The sequence below is a fragment of the Oculina patagonica genome, chromosome 5 (genome assembly GCF_052425735.1).
Source record: "Oculina patagonica isolate OP01 chromosome 5, crgOcupat, whole genome shotgun sequence".
Lineage (NCBI taxonomy): Eukaryota > Metazoa > Cnidaria > Anthozoa > Scleractinia > Oculinidae > Oculina > Oculina patagonica.
In genome coordinates, this window is record NC_135762.1 from 24,050,144 (window position 1) to 24,067,251 (window position 17,108).

Consider the following 17,108-nt stretch of genomic DNA (forward strand, 5'->3'; position numbering starts at 1 on the left):
GAATCCTAGAAACAGTCGCTAGAACTGTGTTTTTTAATGCTTTATGCGAATTGCCTCCAGGCGTTTAAAGTGCTTGTAAACTTAAAGCATCCTAGTCAGCCACGCCTCTGTTATTGTCTACATCCGGGCAACTGCGGGAAGCCGCGAAATTTTTAGCTCTCCGCTGAAATATTGAAGGAGATATAAGTTTTCAAAAACTACAAAATTTTTGGGTGGCCAAGCCGCTAATAAGCTCGTACATTCTTTGAAACATTTTGAGATTTCCAACACGCGTCACAGAAAAAGTAATTACAGGGACCTTCAGATTTGAGTACGAGTAAAAGATAGAGTACGAGCACCACTTTCGAATTCCAATACAGTTACGTTACCGAGAACCCCTCACTCCTTCCTGTAGTCAAACAGTTGAAAAGGGTACTACCGGTACCGGAGATTTGTGTAAAATGCGATAATCAAAAGCATAAGCACCAGGTTTGAACACTCGTGCTCAATCGCGTACTCGTACTCCGATCTAAAGGGTTCCTATTAACACAGCGGGCCCAACTGTATAGCGAAAGTTAATTATGTCATGGTATTTCAATATTAAAAATTGATATTGTAGCTCGATCAGAAACTGAAGCAATTAGCATGAATTAGGGAATTGTTAGAAACAAAGATTCCCCAACTGTGTTATGAGTTTACTGCAAATTCGCACAAGTGATAAACTAAATTATATACGGAAAAATGTACAGCCCCGTATGAGACGAATTATTTGTAGATCTTTACGTTGCTCTTTTATCTTTTGAACTAGAATGCGATAAGCACAGGCCACTTTTAATTTTATCAGTCATATTGTGGCCAGTCAAGATAAGGAAAATTCTTTTCTGGTCAGTGAAGAGTCGAAAGATTTTTGTTTCCTTCACAGGTGGCAAACCTGACTAACTGCTAACAACCCTTTAAAGTACTCAGTATACTATTTGCTGTACATTCTCAATTTAAGTTAAAAGAACCATTTGAAATTACCCTGGAAACAATTGCCAACTATTGGCCAACACTGGTTAACGAATTCGCTTCATTAATAAGCAAGGCTCTTTTTTATTTTACCAAGATATCTACAACCCGAGCCTTTCACCCAAGAGAATTGAATTTGTTAAAGATTTGTAAATTTTGTTTTTTGTCAATTGAACAGGGTGTACGAATGCATATGGTCTATCGACAAGGAAGCTAAAGGTGACTTCATTTCAGATGTCAGCACCTCGAGCCATTTCACTTAAGGTACTCCCTTCCTTATTCACTAGTGCATCAAACCTGTCAAACTCATCAACCTCTCCACTTTTCAAAACCAGAATCCTATCACAGTCTCTAATGGTGTTGAGGCGATGAGCTATAGTGATGACTGTGGATTCCTTCAGTTTCTCTTGCACTATCTTCCAGATGGTCTGTTCTGTTTCTGGATCCACGTGTGCAGTGGGTTCGTCCAAGATGATGATCTTGTTCTGTTGCAACAGTACGCGAGCTAAGCAAATTAACTGCCGTTCTCCTACACTGACGTTTGCACCATGTTCCAACAACTCGTGATCCAGCTTTCCCTCCAGACTTTCTAACAACGCTCTCAGTTGCACATCTTCTAATGCTCGCCACAAATCCGCATCTTGAAACTGAGCCATTGGATCAAGATTTTTTCTCAACGATCCACTGAAAAGGACAGGCGTTTGGCCAAGAACAGATATGCACCGTCGAGCTTCTTGGAGGTAAAGCTCTTTTACACGAATACCATCGACTGTTATCACTCCTTCAGCGTCTGGCATGCGCATAAGAGCTGCTACAAAAGATGACTTCCCAGCACCCGTTCGGCCTGCAACACCGATATTTGCTCCTCCTTTAATGCTAAGATTAATCTTCTTCAGCACTTGAGGTCCTCCCGGATAGTACGTCAGTGTTACATCTTGGAATGTGATATTTCCTTCTCGTGGCCAGTGTTCTGGGGGAAGTCGTTCCACTTTGTATCCAGGCTCAGAGTCCAGTTTGGTGTACGTCATAACTCGTTCAACTGACGTCATGTAATTTTCGACATCCGAGGTTATTCTGACAGAGTATTGAGTCATGTTAACGTTCTGAATGACGTAAACCAGTGCGAGTCCGGCAAAAGCTGATTAAAAGGATTGTAAAAACAATTTTACTTTTTTGTACTTCTATGAGGCCCTGTTGGGGATTTTAGCGATAAAGGATGACTCAAAAAATATTTTAGGGATAAGGGAAAAATATTTAAATAATTATATGGATAAGGTATAAAAACCTAATTTTAGGGTAATGAAAATCAAAATAATAGGGATAAGGAATAACTGGCCTTAAAATTATTGGGACAAGGGATAACACATAGCGATATCGATTTCGTTTCAATTCCATACTGGTCTCTCTAAATTTGCGTGAAACATTTTGACAGATAACTCGAGAACGGAATAACGTACAGACCTGAGACTTGGACAAGTAGTTTAAACAGTAGTTTTCTATAACCTGTAATGTTCTTGATTTCTTGATTTTTTTGACTCAATAGTTAAGTTTTGGATTTATTTTTTCGCGGCGTGACAGTGGCGTGACAGTGAAAACCACCTATTTTGGGAAAGTTCTTCCATCTTAAAGTGGAAGCATGAACAACAAAAGATAAAAAAGTGTAAATTTAATTTCATTCTCTCAAATAAACGAGTATATGTACTTTTAAATGCTTTGCATTGGAACCAAATAACTTTGACACATAGCGCCAACAAGTCTATGTGTTTTTGTTTTCAAACACTTGGAACTTTTGTCAGTAAACCTTCCAAAAGTTTAGTAAATCAACAGGATAGTGTGACAACGCAGTATCGAACTTTGAACAGTAAAAATTAGAACCCTATCTGTGAAGTACTTTTCTTGTTTGTTTGTCTTATATTTTTTTTTTTGCAAAATTCTGTCGTTTGACCGGGGCCGATCGTGGTACATAATGGTATATGGGAATGCATTGTTTCTGGTGTTAGCCCCAAATTACTCATAACGCCAAAATTCATTTTGTCGGTGACAAGATTTACCTACCGGCATCTTGGGACACCGCAACTGCCGCTAGAGCGACTGCAGTAATAAACAGAGAAGCGAGAAGATCCAGGCGTACACCAAGCCACCTACCACTTGCCATCACCATAACGTACGACTGATTATGAATATCTTGATATCTGCAGATTCAAAAGTACAGTTACTTAAAATGAATGTTAAAACCGTTAAATTTAATCCATCAGTCGAGGATAAGAAGAAATAATTGCCTGTTTGATACATGTTTCGGGCAAAACATGTTTTTTGCTTTTTTGTTGTTTTTTTGTTATTAGTCGTATCAAGAAATGGTCTATTGGTTTCAACTTTTTCCATTAAGCACCAAACAATAGTCCTTTTGTTCTTAGTTGCGCTAAGGGACTTTTGTCGAAGCTAACCGGAAAAGCTCGTGACTAATCGGAACATTGTCGGTATGGGGGAATTTAGCTACACTGGGGGAGTAGGTAGCGTCAAATTTGTACTCGTCAGGTCAGGTTTCCGCGCCTGAAACTAACCAACGCTACGAACGTGAAATGAAACCTCGCACAACTGATAATTTATACTTATGAAGACCGAAACCAACGCTTCAAAATGAGACCTTATTAAAATATTTATTCTTACTTTGAAGATATGAACCGACGCTTTGAATATGAACTCTCGCTTTACTTGTTGTTTATACTTGTGAAGACACGAACCGACGTTCACAACTCGAAACCTTGCTTAACTTTTTTCACACTTGCGAAGACGCAAACCAAAGCTTTGAACTCAAAACTTCGTTTTATCCCGCAGTACGGAGCTCGAATTGTTTTGTTTGCGGTTTTCGAGTCCATTGGCTCATAGCCACATTGATTTGAATATTCTTTGACGAAATGAGGAAACTGTTTAAAGTCAAGTCAGTACCGCATCACTGTTTCTATACAGTATTTATTTACTCTTTGATATACTGGCACTTCTATCTCTGCTTTGACTGGGTTTATTTACCATTGCCATAAATAAGACTCTCTTTATGATTTATTTTACCTGCAAAACTGATCCACGAAATCTATTTGTCTGCCTCTTGTCCGAATCGTGTCCAGTCCGTTCAGGGTCTCAGAAATGTGAGAGAAGACGGGACTGCGGCATATGGACTCTAGCCTTTTAAGCTCTCTCGAGGTCTGTAAGTAGTACCTGGAAATGCATACGACTACCGCAGCCAACGGAATGACAAAAACAAGAAGCCAAGGATTTGTGACGGTGGGGACAATGACTGTTGTGAATACCAACAAGTCCATCTGGATTGCCATGAGAAACATTTTTGGTAACATCTCGTCCAGGCAGCCTACGTCTTTAGAGAACCGATTCATGATTCGTCCCACAGGGTTTAAATCAAAGAACAAAACCGGGGCTTGCAGAACGGCCACCACCATTTTGTCATGAAGTCGCTCAGAACATCTTAGAGAAACCAAAAGGAACACACATGCACGAATGATGCCAAGCACAAAGGATCCACCGACTAGACAGGCATAGATAGTCAGGTTGGTCTTGTCTTCCTGATCGTCTGGGAGTTGCTTTGTCAAAAACGAGAGCCACACGTCAGGAGCAACTATCATTGCTAAGAAATAAGAAAGAAGAAAAGTAAAATGTAAGAGAGATGCTGCAGAAACATAGAAGGCATATGTTCCGTCGTCATTTTTTCATTCAAGGTATCCGCCACCCGTACGGATCGTCTGCATGCGCTCTTCCATTTAATGTTCTATAAAACTAAAGGCCATCAAAAATCTTGATATTGTAAATAGATAATCGTAAATAGGCTAGTGCATGTAAATATTGTAAATATTTTGTATATTGTAAATAAGTTTAGTTAGTATTCGTATTTGTCTTAGTGTTATTTTTGTTATGATTATGCCTTAGGTAACTTAAACACGACCATATCAGCTATGCTATAAATTTATCGTGTCTAATTAAAAGATGTTATTAAACTCCCTTAAAACAACATAAAAGCTATTAAATAAATTTAGCCAAGCCTAAAAGCGTAGCCCCCCGGTAATGTACTTTGCCCTTTATTTAAAAGTCATCACTGATCATAGGCATAAAAAACAGGTCTTAAGCCCGTGATCCAATATAAAACCATTTTCCGGTCAGCTGTCAACTTTATATAAAAACACGTTACCGTGTTTTTGCCTTTCCCACCCTCCTTCAGTGAAGGAGCCTCTTCTGTCGTTCTTTTTAGTGTCCAAAAGTAATGATACGTTACTGGTAGCTGCAAATGAAAGAAGTTTTACCTTAGAAAAAGATCGAAATTAGAATAATTGAAGCGGCTTACCTTGAGCGATGAGACACAAGCAAATTAAGGCAAAGATTGCCACCGGATGCACCCCACTTCTGAAGTAATCCCAGTATAGCTTAGAGGAAACCACTCCGATTGAGCGATCTTCTTGAGATATGTCTAGGCCTTTGCGTTCCTTGGCTGATGGCGCCATTTTGCCACAGCTATCAGCATTTTCGCTTTCCTCTTCATCCTTTTCAGCAAAGTTTTTATTTGCCTCGATGTCCGTGAGAACTTTGTCAATAGTTGTACTTAGAAAGCCTTGTTCTTGCAACTCATTGAAACTTCCTTTTCCCTCAACACGACCTTTGCACAGCATAATCACTTCATCAGCTTCTTTCATGTGTAGTTTTTGATGAGAGGTTAACAACCGGATTTTATCGCCCAGCAGGTCTTTGATGCATTTTTTAAAGATATGTTGGCCAACTTTGAAGTCCACAGCACTCAGAGGGTCATCTAATAAGTAAATGTCTGCATCGGCATAGACTGCACGTGCTAAGCTTACTCTAGCTCGCTGACCGCCACTTAAAACAGCACCGCGTTCTCCCACAATCGTTTGGTCATTGTCGGGAAACTGCTGGATGTCTTCCGTTAGGGTGCATGCTTCAGTAATTCTTTTGTACTTAAGTTCATCGTACGGCTCTCCAAACAAAATATTGTCTCTTATTGTTCCAGAGAATACCCAAGCTATCTGGGGCACGTAAACAAGAGTTCCTTGGAAGGTTATGCTTGCACTTGTGTCAGGGATTTCGCCGGCGATAGCTGATAAAAGAGTAGATTTTCCACTGCCTACTGGTCCGGTGATAACGGTTAAAGTTCCTGACGGTGCCGCGAACTCAATATCTTGTAGAATAAACTCATCTTCTCGCTTGATTTGTTGATGCGTCAAACCCGAAACACATAAAGTGGGGGGCTTGTCCAGATCTTTTAATGAATCATCATCAACAGAAACCTTCTTCTTTTTCACGCGATGGCCGTTTAGATTACCCTTTGGTTTTGCTGAGCTGTTTCCCATGTTACTTATACCTTCTGTGGACTTATCATGCAGATTTTCTAAAAATAGAAATTCTTCTATACGGCCGAGCGAGGCAAAAGCTTCATACGTTGTCAGCAACGCATTAGCCAGGTTTATGAAAGAGAAATGTCTTGCTAGATTGATAAAAGAGAGAAGCATAAAAACATTAACAGGTGTGAGGGTCTGACCAGTTAGAACAAGAGTAATGACTGACACCAGGGCTGCAATTGGCGCTGAAGCGTACTCCAAGCCTGCTACACAGGACAGAACGGCACTCTTTTCACGAATGATGTCGACTTCATCTCTGCAAACAAAAATAAAGATTAGTTAAAGGATGCTTTTAGGCAACAAAATTGGATTTATTCACCCAGGGTATAGTCAAATCATTAAGAAATAGAAAACATGTTCTGCTTTTCTTCCGCGTAATAGAAACACGAGTGCAAGTTTGGGAGAACGAGAACTGCTGTGAGGACATTAGCCGATAGGCGAGTGTTTCCACAGCTTTTTCGAGTTCTCCCATAACATAATATATATACATAAGACTCGACAGAAACACGGAAAACATGTTTTCTATTTCTTTTAGAAAACACCGCGAGGAAAAAAATAAATAACTCTTTTATTTTGATTATCAAAATGTAAATTCTCTTTGCTCGAGCAATCATTACGTCAACAGCTTGTGCTAGTTCTGGTCAGTACTATGCTTATAGCGGAGCTCCCGCGCCCGCTGAAGGAGCCCGCCAGCGGACCATCCATAAGTAAGCAAATTGGTAGTCCATCGAACCGAGAAATTTTGGAGGTCGCTTACGTACGTACGTACGTAAACCAGACTTCTAAAGTGATTGTGTTTGCAGGAAAGGAAGGTGCACGAGGAGAAATCCCTCGCATATAAGCAGTTTTCTATGGTGTAAACAACTACAGGCAAGAAACGAGTTTAGAGACGGGAATATATTGACGTCTCTTTTGTATAAAGCAAAACGATAAGAAGATCGCGAAGCTATTTTCTATTCTTAGAAAGCAGAAAATTAACTCTTAAGAAATTTTTAGTGTCATGAGTTGTTCTGCCTCGAGATTATTTTTGTTCTACCGTTTTAAGCCATTCATTTAAACCATTAGCGATTTAAATTTGTCTTGCACCTATGGGCTAGCGTATACATTAAAGCTTTGGACGCATGTATATCAGAATGGAAGCATTGTAAACTCCAGTGAAAATTAAATATATGGGGAGCTCCGCTTTAAGGCTTGCCTAAATCTATATATTATTTAAACAATAGAGTGTTTCTGTGGAGGAACTATCGGCTGATAGTTGCCGCGCAGAAATACCGATAGTTCGAGACAAAAACACTTTATCTTTTTTACTGTTCACCACTTAATTTTCTTCTGCGCGCCCATTCAAAAACGAGCATCATGAATTATTTTTTACTTTTTATGATAAAAGACCTAATCAAAACCCGAAATCCCAAACGAAACAAACCAGACAAGAAACCCACTAAAGGCAGTGTATTCAGTGGGGTGTTTTCTGTGTATAGGCCCGCTTGTTTACAAAAAAATTTCACGGACGAGCACTATCTATTCGGGAATTTTTCTCGGGCGGGCACTTCAAGTTTTAACAATAGAGTGTTTCTGTCGAGGAACTATCGGCTGATAGTTGCCACGCGGAAATTTGATGTTCTTAAAACAAATATTAGCCCGAGAAGCGTAGCTTCGAGGGCTAATATGCTAGTTTTAAGAACATCAAATTTCCAAGGGGAAACTATCAGACCGATAGTTCCAAGACAGAAACACTGTATTGTCTTTATTGTTCAGCACTAAATTTTCTTCCGCGCGCACATACAAAAACAAGCATCGTGAATTATTTTTACTTTTCAGGATAAAAAAAACTCAATTGAAAGCCGAAATTTAACAAACAAAACAAAACCAGACAAGAAACCCACTAAATGCAGTGAATTTGGTTGGGATTTTTTGGCTGCAGGCACGCTTGTTTACAAAAAAAAGTCACGAGCGGGCACTATCGATCCGGGCATTTTTCTTCGGCGGGCACTATGGGCTGATACTAGGGCACTATGGGCTGATACTAGACGAAAACTATCACGTCACGTGATCAATTTAAACCAATCAGAATCGGAGAAAATTTAGTGGTGAACTGTAAAGGCTAATAGTGCCCTTCGCGGGCGAACATTTTTGCGTCACGTGATCAATTTAAACCAATCAGAATCGGAGAAAATTTAGTGGTGAGGTACAACGAGTTACAGAAGTACGGCCTTAAACGGGCCGCGCTTTCTAACAAGGTGTTTTCTAAATTGTGATAATATAATGCCTAGTTTCTTCGCTCAAGGAGTTTTCCAAGTTCCTCATACTTTGAGGTACTTTGTATATGTTGTGACTTGAATTAATCTTTATTTTGGTTTAAAACTATTCAAACCAGTTTAATTTTTATATTTTATTGCCTCATATTCATTATCATGATCTGAAACAAAAGGAAATAAAAATCAAAGTGGTTTGAAAAGTTTTTATTGAATGTTTTTTTTGCCCCTGGAACAGGGCCCAGTCAACAATTGATGCCACTAGATAATGCATGACCAACCCGAAGGCCAATCGGTTATTCGTCAGTCAATCGGATTGATCTCAGCCACGTGAACTGGACTCGAGGTTCAGTACGAAGTATACCTCAGTCAGGGGGGAAGAATTGTTGCTAAGGGCGCAGTGAATAGCTTGACAAAGTTCATTGTTTAGTTCGCATGTTTTGGTCTTGACCGTGCACAAAACACAATAACTATTTGCATTTTGTTTGCTCCTTTGAAGATTGCCGGACATTAATTAAAACAACAAACAGTGATAACGGTGACCAGTCTGGCTAAAGTAAGGCTTGCGAATTATACTAATTAAAAATAACTCCAATGATTCTGAAATGATTTACCATTTTTTGGCTGTTAAATGTCAACCGTGACAAGTATTTCACTTGTTATTTCACGCCGCCAAAATATTCTCAGTGACGTGAAACATCAGGTGAGAAATCTTGCTTAAAATGCAAAAAACATCTCAGCTCCGTAAAACATTAAACGCAAACACCGCCACTATTCGCATTTCACACGCATGCAGTCATTGATATTTAAATCTTTCTGAGAAAACAAAACTTTGGGTGACATCTTTTTTAGCAACGGCTTGAATGATATAGCTCTTGCACCGTTTCCAGGCACTGCTATGTCTTCAAAGAAAAGTGCCGACTTCCCCCTCCCCCCCCCCCTGACCTCAATCTACCTGGTTGTTTGTCAGGGGATCAAAGTAAACTCGGTTTGTTTATATTTCAAGGCAGTATAGTCAGCCAATAGAATTAATCGAAGAGAAGTAGTAAAATTGATTGCGCTCATGGACTTTTCAAGGTGACAGGCACAACGAGAAAGTCCTTGCGTTTCTTTGAAGTCTTAATATCGAACTTACGTTGAATTCCAGCATTTAGTATCAGGGGAGTTTACAGGGAAAAAACAGTATCTAGAGTTGATTAGGATGAGTGAATAAAGGAGTGAAAATAATGGATAGGTTATCTGTTTTTTTTTTGGTCTTATCTTATGCAAACTTACAAAACCGCCATTCGCATCTGTTATGAAGCGCTACCGCTTTACTCGTATCAAGGATGTATCGCTTTTCTAAAAATAGTTTTGCTTTTATTTAGTATATGTCAATATAAAAAAAAAAAAGAAAAAAAAGTCTGGGATCAGGGTACAGTAATAAAACTACGTAATATTTTATCCTACCTTCGTGTATTTTTTATCTTTGTTCTGTATTCATCTTCCCACGCATGCGTTTTAATGGCGCGAATCCCAGAAACCACTTCGTTCATCAAGGAGATGCGCCGGTCGGATTCTGCAGCTGTGCGCTTGCGCAGTTTACCACCAACATAAGATAGACCGACGAAATAGGGAACAAGAAAACAGAAGAAAGTCACTCCCACAACAGCCTGCCAGCCAACAAAAACCAACAGCATGGCCATAGCTGTCACAAGTACAAAAGGAGTAAAAGTTGCCGCGAAGAAAAACCTGACAGTTCGTTCGTCTAGTCGCTGAACATCATTTGATACCAAGTCAATCACTTGACCTGTTGTAAATATTGACAGTGTATGCTTGCTAAGGTCAAGCGTCTGAAAGAAGCAAAACAAGGAATAATAAGATTAAAAAACTTGTGTTTTTCAGAAAAACTAGTATGATAGCTTATGGAAGCATCGCTAAAGGGAAACACGACTTTAGTTTTGTGGGAAAGAGTGGTCTACTCCTACTTGATATTGAATGTATGTCTTATGCAGTCTAACGTTCGTCAGTAGGTAAGTGGTACGTTTGCCATTTTCAGTTTTCTAGTAGAAGAAATGGTGAGCGTTACTGAACAATTTATCTACCTCTAAATTGCTGAACGTTATAAAAAGTATAGATGCTTCACGAGCAAAAAAAAAAACAAAAACAAAACCACCACAACCACTGGACACCTAAAAAAATGTCTGCAGGAAAATGCGGCCCAAAAAATTGTTTGCACAGAGAATGACTCAGAAAAAAAGTTGTTTGCCTTTTAAAAAAATTCATCTCCCCCTCCAAAAGATCATTTCGGTTTGCTTTTAATTTTGGTCCTTCTTTAAACATTATTTTTGTTCATAATCAATACAGTAAAAAAAAACATGTACAGAAAAAAAAAGTTTTAAAGGGAATGCTTCACGCTACTTAACAAAACAAATAAAAACAATTAACACACAACAGTAAAATAGAAATTGTGGAAAGGAACAAAAAAGACGTAAAAATTTCTGATGGCAGAAAATACAAGGTTGTCGATGACCTTTTTTAATGGTAGGTGGTAGTAGTGGGTAGCGGTAAATGTCATGGGATATCAAAAGTTAATTTGGTAATACCTTGAGGTAAACTAGGCCTTTTAGGGAGCTTCTAATTCTGATACTCAGCAGTTCGCATCTGTAGTAAAAGTGATGAATACTGAGTCCGTCTATCAAAGCAGTGATTCCCATTGCTAATGCACAACCATAGAGATAATAATTTTTCTGTGGATCAGGGCTTAATATCAGTGCGGAAATCAAATATCCAAGAAACAGTGGTTGAAGAAGTGAACAAACTGAATGCGAAATGCCGGTGAAGAGGATGATCATGCCGTCCTTAACAGAAAGCATCTTTAGGACGCTTTTCCAAAGTCTCGGCCTTTTGCCATTTGATTCGCATTCTGTGTTTTCCTTGTTCCATTTTGTCTGAAGCTGCTCCGTCAATGTTGAGGTGAAGTTTGCTTCTGAAAGTGGTAAAAAATCACTTTCCTCTAAAGCTCGCTCACTGCCTGTCTTAAAAACACTGTTCATCCATAGAAAAAAAAGACGAGAAACAAAGCTGACGTTTTCTATCTCGCCCTTGGTGGAGATCCTCTTGTATCCATTCCTTGTCATGACCCTAGATATTGTTAAACATTATAAAAACACGGATCATAGAATGTACGATATTATAACGTGGTGCTGTACATATAAGGTTGGTTAAACTGAAATTAAATTGGCAATAATTGGATGAGGCTGAGTATGATATGAAGAATAATACATATCGCGAGGGTGTTATCCGCCGAAGCCATAACACCCTCCTCGATCTGCAAAATTTTTCAGATCATAGTTCATTCAATATATTTCCAGAGTTTCTTAAAACACAAAATGCATTAAAATGGGTTCTCACTTCACCGTAGAATTTTCGCAAAACCGTGGCTAATTCCTCCGCCGTTACTGTATTTCGGATGTTTTTCTCCTGAAGATAACCTTTAAAAATCAAGTGACTTCCCTTCGAAGCTCTTTTTGTGTTTTCGCTATCTTTATCATCTCATAATTTGGAAATTTTTTCGTATTTATTTTCAAACCTGGCGACAATTTTAGGTCTGCACTATTAATCGTCCAATAATTATTCATCAATCGTCTAATAATAGAAACGTCTTACAAATTTGGTCGGGGCTAGCCGGTTAGCAGAAATTAGCCGGGTATTGTGAGCCAATCAGAAATGAAGAACTATTATGAATGAATAGTAATAATAATTAAATGATATATTCTCCTCGCATGGCCTCGTTACGGGACAGGTGTTTTCTAATGAATTTATCTTTCCATCTGTTCCATGGGAACTGATATCTAAGAATATAATGTAGAAATTGCCTTTGACAGCTGCGTTTAATAAAACTAGCAAAGTTTTGAACTTTCCAACACGAAACTAGATTGGTGCTACTATTTTCCTGGAATTTCGAACTTACTTTGTCTTTAGTTTCTTTTTCTGGTGCGCCGTGTTATGCAATAACATTGTTTTAGACCGATTATCAGTTTCATTTTTTCACAAGTTGTAGCAGCAGTAAATAACAAGTGTTCGCCAAATTGAATGTTTTTTGTATTTCTTGTACCGTTATCAAGAATATCTAAAATATTGTAATCAAGTGCTAAATAACTTATGGAAATTGGCAGAGCTAGAAATTAAATTTGGTAAATCTGCCGCTGTTTTTCTTTAACTGTCGCATAATAATTTTTTTAAGTTTGTTCTTCTGTGCGTTCTATTTTTTTTGTAAAAAATGAAGCAAAATTCATATTGCTCTCGTTGTTTAAGTTTGGCTGGATATTTTGGGGACAACTGTTAAGTTTGTTGGAAAAGAACACTTTGACTAAGATATAAAAGTAATTACTGTACGCAAGCATGCACTTGCTTGAGGGTCCTGAAGGGGGGTACAAAATCCCATTACCCAGCCCAAATTTTGCCCAAATCCCATTTCCCAGCCTATTTTTTGTCCAAATCCCATTCCCAGTAGTAAAATTCCCAGTGCATGGAAAACCGGGCTTAAGTGTAATATATTTGTTGTTTTGATTGTCCTAAATGTAGTCCACTCCCTGAACTCTCCCTTCGGTGAACCCAGGCACAGGCGTCGTTGAGCGAGTACAGAAATATTGACCTGCATGCGCATTCTCAGAAATCTGTCAGCCCCACCCCCCTCTCCCCCCCCCCCCCAAAAAAAAAAAACTGAGGAGGGGAAGCTGAAGAAACCAAACCATAATCGACAGTACCTTTGGAAACGCACGCACAGATGTTAAATTCAAAAATTTAGTACTTGTGGGTTTAATATCTATTCATTACGGCTCTAGACAAAGGTTACGACAATTTTTCTTGCAGATGTCGCGCTAATTTGTTGCGTAGTTGAATTTTTCATTTTAGCGAACTATTTTTACCTTAGCGCACGCGTTGCATGTAAGAAACGCCATACGTCTCTGTGGTTTTTCATTGGTTTGTTTTAAGCATGCACATGCAAGTTATCCTAGACTGTCCCTTCTCGCACCTGGGTCGCAGAAGGAATAGTTCAGAGAATGGAGTATCCAAAATCATGTTCTGCTAGTTATATTATCACCGATGCTGTTGAGAACATTACTTTTCATTTGTTCGTTTGTCTTGTAGAGAATGGTAGAAATTTTCAGTAGCTTTAACTAAAGCTATTAAGTTTTTATCCCTTACTTACTATCACTTCTTTTAAATATTCCATTTGTGCCCATGCTCAGTCATAGCAGTTCCGCTGAGTAACTTAATCACTTACGCGAAAATTGATCGACACTTGATGGACACTCGTGCAGTGTAGTGATTTTGTTTCAGAGTTTATTTTCAGCGTTTTAACTATTCTATGCCGGACTATAAGAATATTATAGAGCGTAAAATATGCAGGTTTAGTCATGTACTGACATGCTTCCCATTCCCATTTTTTGCTTCCGAATCCCAGTCCCAGTTACCTAAATCCCATTTTCCCAGTGAAAAAATAGGCAAATCCCAGTCAAAATAGGTAAATCCCAGTTCCCATTTTACCCCTTCAGGACCCTCTTGCTTGCTCTTCTGTTGGGAGAACTTGAACATATTTTCGAATAAGGCTGAGGGTAGTGTCATTTACTGAAGAATGCCATCTTTCACTTTAATCACCAGGTTTAATATATACCATCTTCATTTTCATTATCGCACAAAATCATCAAATCGACATTCAAACTTAATTAATAGTCTGTAGGATGTTTGTCACAGAAACCTACCTTAGTAGTCTTAGTCGTGAGGGTCCGAAATACTAATCTTAAGGTCTTAGGGTCGACTCCAATTGGGAGCACTCCGAATTTTCCCCTGTTTTGTCTGCTGAATCTTTCACATACTATCGCTTGTTGCCAGTGCGCAACACCTTTGGTTGGCTTTAATTAGGCCAAGTAAGAGAAAAAATGTTTCTCGTCCTGATTTCTATGAAAAAGATGGCGGGCGGGCGCTTTTTTTGTTATTTGTTATTTTTTCCATCGTCAAATTCTCCAGAAGCGAACTTGCAAAATAAATCCTGATCTCTTCAGTACGGACCTAACGTGCGGAGGCCTTAAAATTTTGGCCTGATTTTGTATCAAAACGCAGACAAAAGCCATGTCTTACAAAATTTTCTTTGTAGTTAATTGAGGAGTAACGCCTGTTGTTGGTTTATGTTCGTTTCAACTTTCCCAATAACAAATATTAAAAAAAAGAGAAGCGGCCCCAAAAAAATGAAGCGGACGGGGACGAAAAACATTGTTTTTACTTGGCCTTATGGCGTGCGTTTGTTTGATGGGACGTTTGATGTTAGTTAGGATATAATAGACGAACCCTTAGAAATCCATGTCAATTGTGCTAACTATTTCCCACTTATCAGTCTGTTTATCAAACGCTTAAACAATGAGTTCTTTATAAGATATTTTTTGACAGTATTTTGAAAACGTGAACTGGCGGGCTCTTTAAAGTTGTTCTTTTTTATTTTTTAGGGTCAAAAAAATGAAGTTTATTTAGCTTAACGACAAACGGCACAAGTTACAATACATTTGCAACGGAGAAATCGAATCAACTGCTTTGACAAATTTAAGCAACAATGGAGTAATTAAGGGAGTCCGTAGATTTTTGCATCTTTTATCACATCGAGATCACATTACTTAAAAAATATTGCGTATAATATCCTCATTACATGCTTTCTGAATAGAGTTCGTTATGTCCTACCTGGATTCTTGTAAAAAAAAATACTTTCGTGAATACTTCCCTTGAGATTTCCCAAAATTAATGTGCAGCGCAAAATCAATCCGGGAGAGGAAAAGGCTTCCACAGGGAGCCCAGGTTCACGTTGTGGCCACTTGGTCAAAATAGCGGCGTCAAAATTATAAGGATTTGTATGATATCGAAAGAAAATTTAACAGCCAGTAAAGTTTACATTTTACATCATATGTTGTCTATGTGACGGTTTTTTTACTGTTCTAAAGCATTTTTAAATGCTTTAAAACCACATCTTAACCGATATTTATAATTTTAGTTTACTCTTAGCTTAGGGTAAGGATAGGAGAAGCCACGAGCCAAGCGGCCCATACTGGGGAAGCTTATCCCGGTTTCCGTAGCATTAAGCGGCCCTGAATATTTCTACTCCCCTCTGAATGGGATGCTAGTCGATTGCAGGGTTCCCCGCCAGCATTATGTCGCCGGTAACCAATTTATACACCTGGGTGGAGAGAGGCACTATGAGAGTAAAGTGTCTTGCCCAAGAACACAACACAAGTGACCTCGGCCGGGGCTCGAACTCGGACCGTTCGATCCGGAGTACGGCGCACTAACCATTAGGCCACCGCGCCTCCCAAGGGTAAGGATAGGGTCATCTATTATGAGCTACAGTATTATCGATTTGACAGTTAAAGAAAGGCACCTTATATTAGTAAATTTCTCTGGGGTTTGGCAGATTATCGTTGTGGTTTTGTGGCGAGAGAGGGATGCTATCAAGCAGAGGTTCTGAATGCGATCTTTGGGGGTGACATCTATTTTTTAGGGTGAAAAAAGGTTCGATAATTGTGAAAAAGGGGTTCATGAAATCGATAGGAGATACACTTGGTAACCTGCGATCAGGCGTTCTTTTTTTGCGGCGGGAGGAGATAGAACGTCTGATACAATTACTTGTCGAGTCGTCTGTAAAACATCCAGAATCTGGAATTTTTTCCAATTGGTCAGGAAACAAAGGGCAACACTAAACTATATCCTGATTGGTTGAGTTTATTAAAGTGTGACTTCCGGTCTAAAGATATCTTGCGTGCACAGACCATTATTTAATTAACCCTTAAAATACCACGCTTCTGTGATTTTTTCAGCCGTTTTCTGGGCTTAGGCAATCTTTTGAATTTCATGATGGCATATAAGAAGCTTAAGTAATTAATATGTGCTGTTTCAAAACACCGAGGGCTCAAACTTTCATTGTGACGTCAGTATTCAGCCGTTGCGTCTTTGATAAGCGAGCACACGGGCTCGAATCTGGCAAAATTTTCGTTTATAAGTGTTTTTCCGAGTCATTTTCCACTGCAGAAGCCCCCAGGCTGGCATCATTAAGCTAGAATGGTGGGTAGAGGCAAACTTCTGAAAGAAACCAGAGGTGAGAGATGATTTGACGGTGATTAGAACGCCAAAAACATCTGTATCGGAACATGGCGATTTATGAATGAAATTGTCTCTCTGGCCGTTCTGTGGATGGATTCCGAGACCTGCCAAGGCAATTTGGACAACTTTTGACTTCCAAAGAATGCAGTCGGTGCAGTATTTTGCCGGTAGGATTGGGTGGCTCGACACTTATAAAAAACCTATGAAATAGAGGTAGGTGGACTTGCATTTCGCCGACAAGGCAGTTTTACCCAGACATTCCTTTCGGTCACCAATAAGGAAATTGCAGGTTTGCAAGCATTGCTGTAATCGAATGGTGATTGCTCAGTCT

The 17,108-nt window shown here is 39.1% G+C and overlaps 1 protein-coding gene across 1 annotated transcript; it reads right to left on the bottom strand.

The window, feature by feature from the left end:
• Positions 1-1,209: 1,209 nt before the first annotated feature.
• On the bottom strand, positions 1,210-11,772 carry LOC144653427 (ATP-binding cassette sub-family C member 4-like). The gene is made up of 6 exons (XM_078513416.1): positions 11,239-11,772; positions 10,103-10,485; positions 5,336-6,657; positions 4,054-4,624; positions 3,043-3,179; positions 1,210-2,125 (listed from the first exon to the last, which is right to left on the bottom strand). Exons 1-6 carry the CDS (start codon positions 11,770-11,772, stop codon positions 1,218-1,220), a joined length of 3,855 nt encoding a protein of 1,284 aa, XP_078369542.1. The 3' UTR covers positions 1,210-1,217.
• Between the last annotated feature and the right edge of the window lie 5,336 nt (positions 11,773-17,108).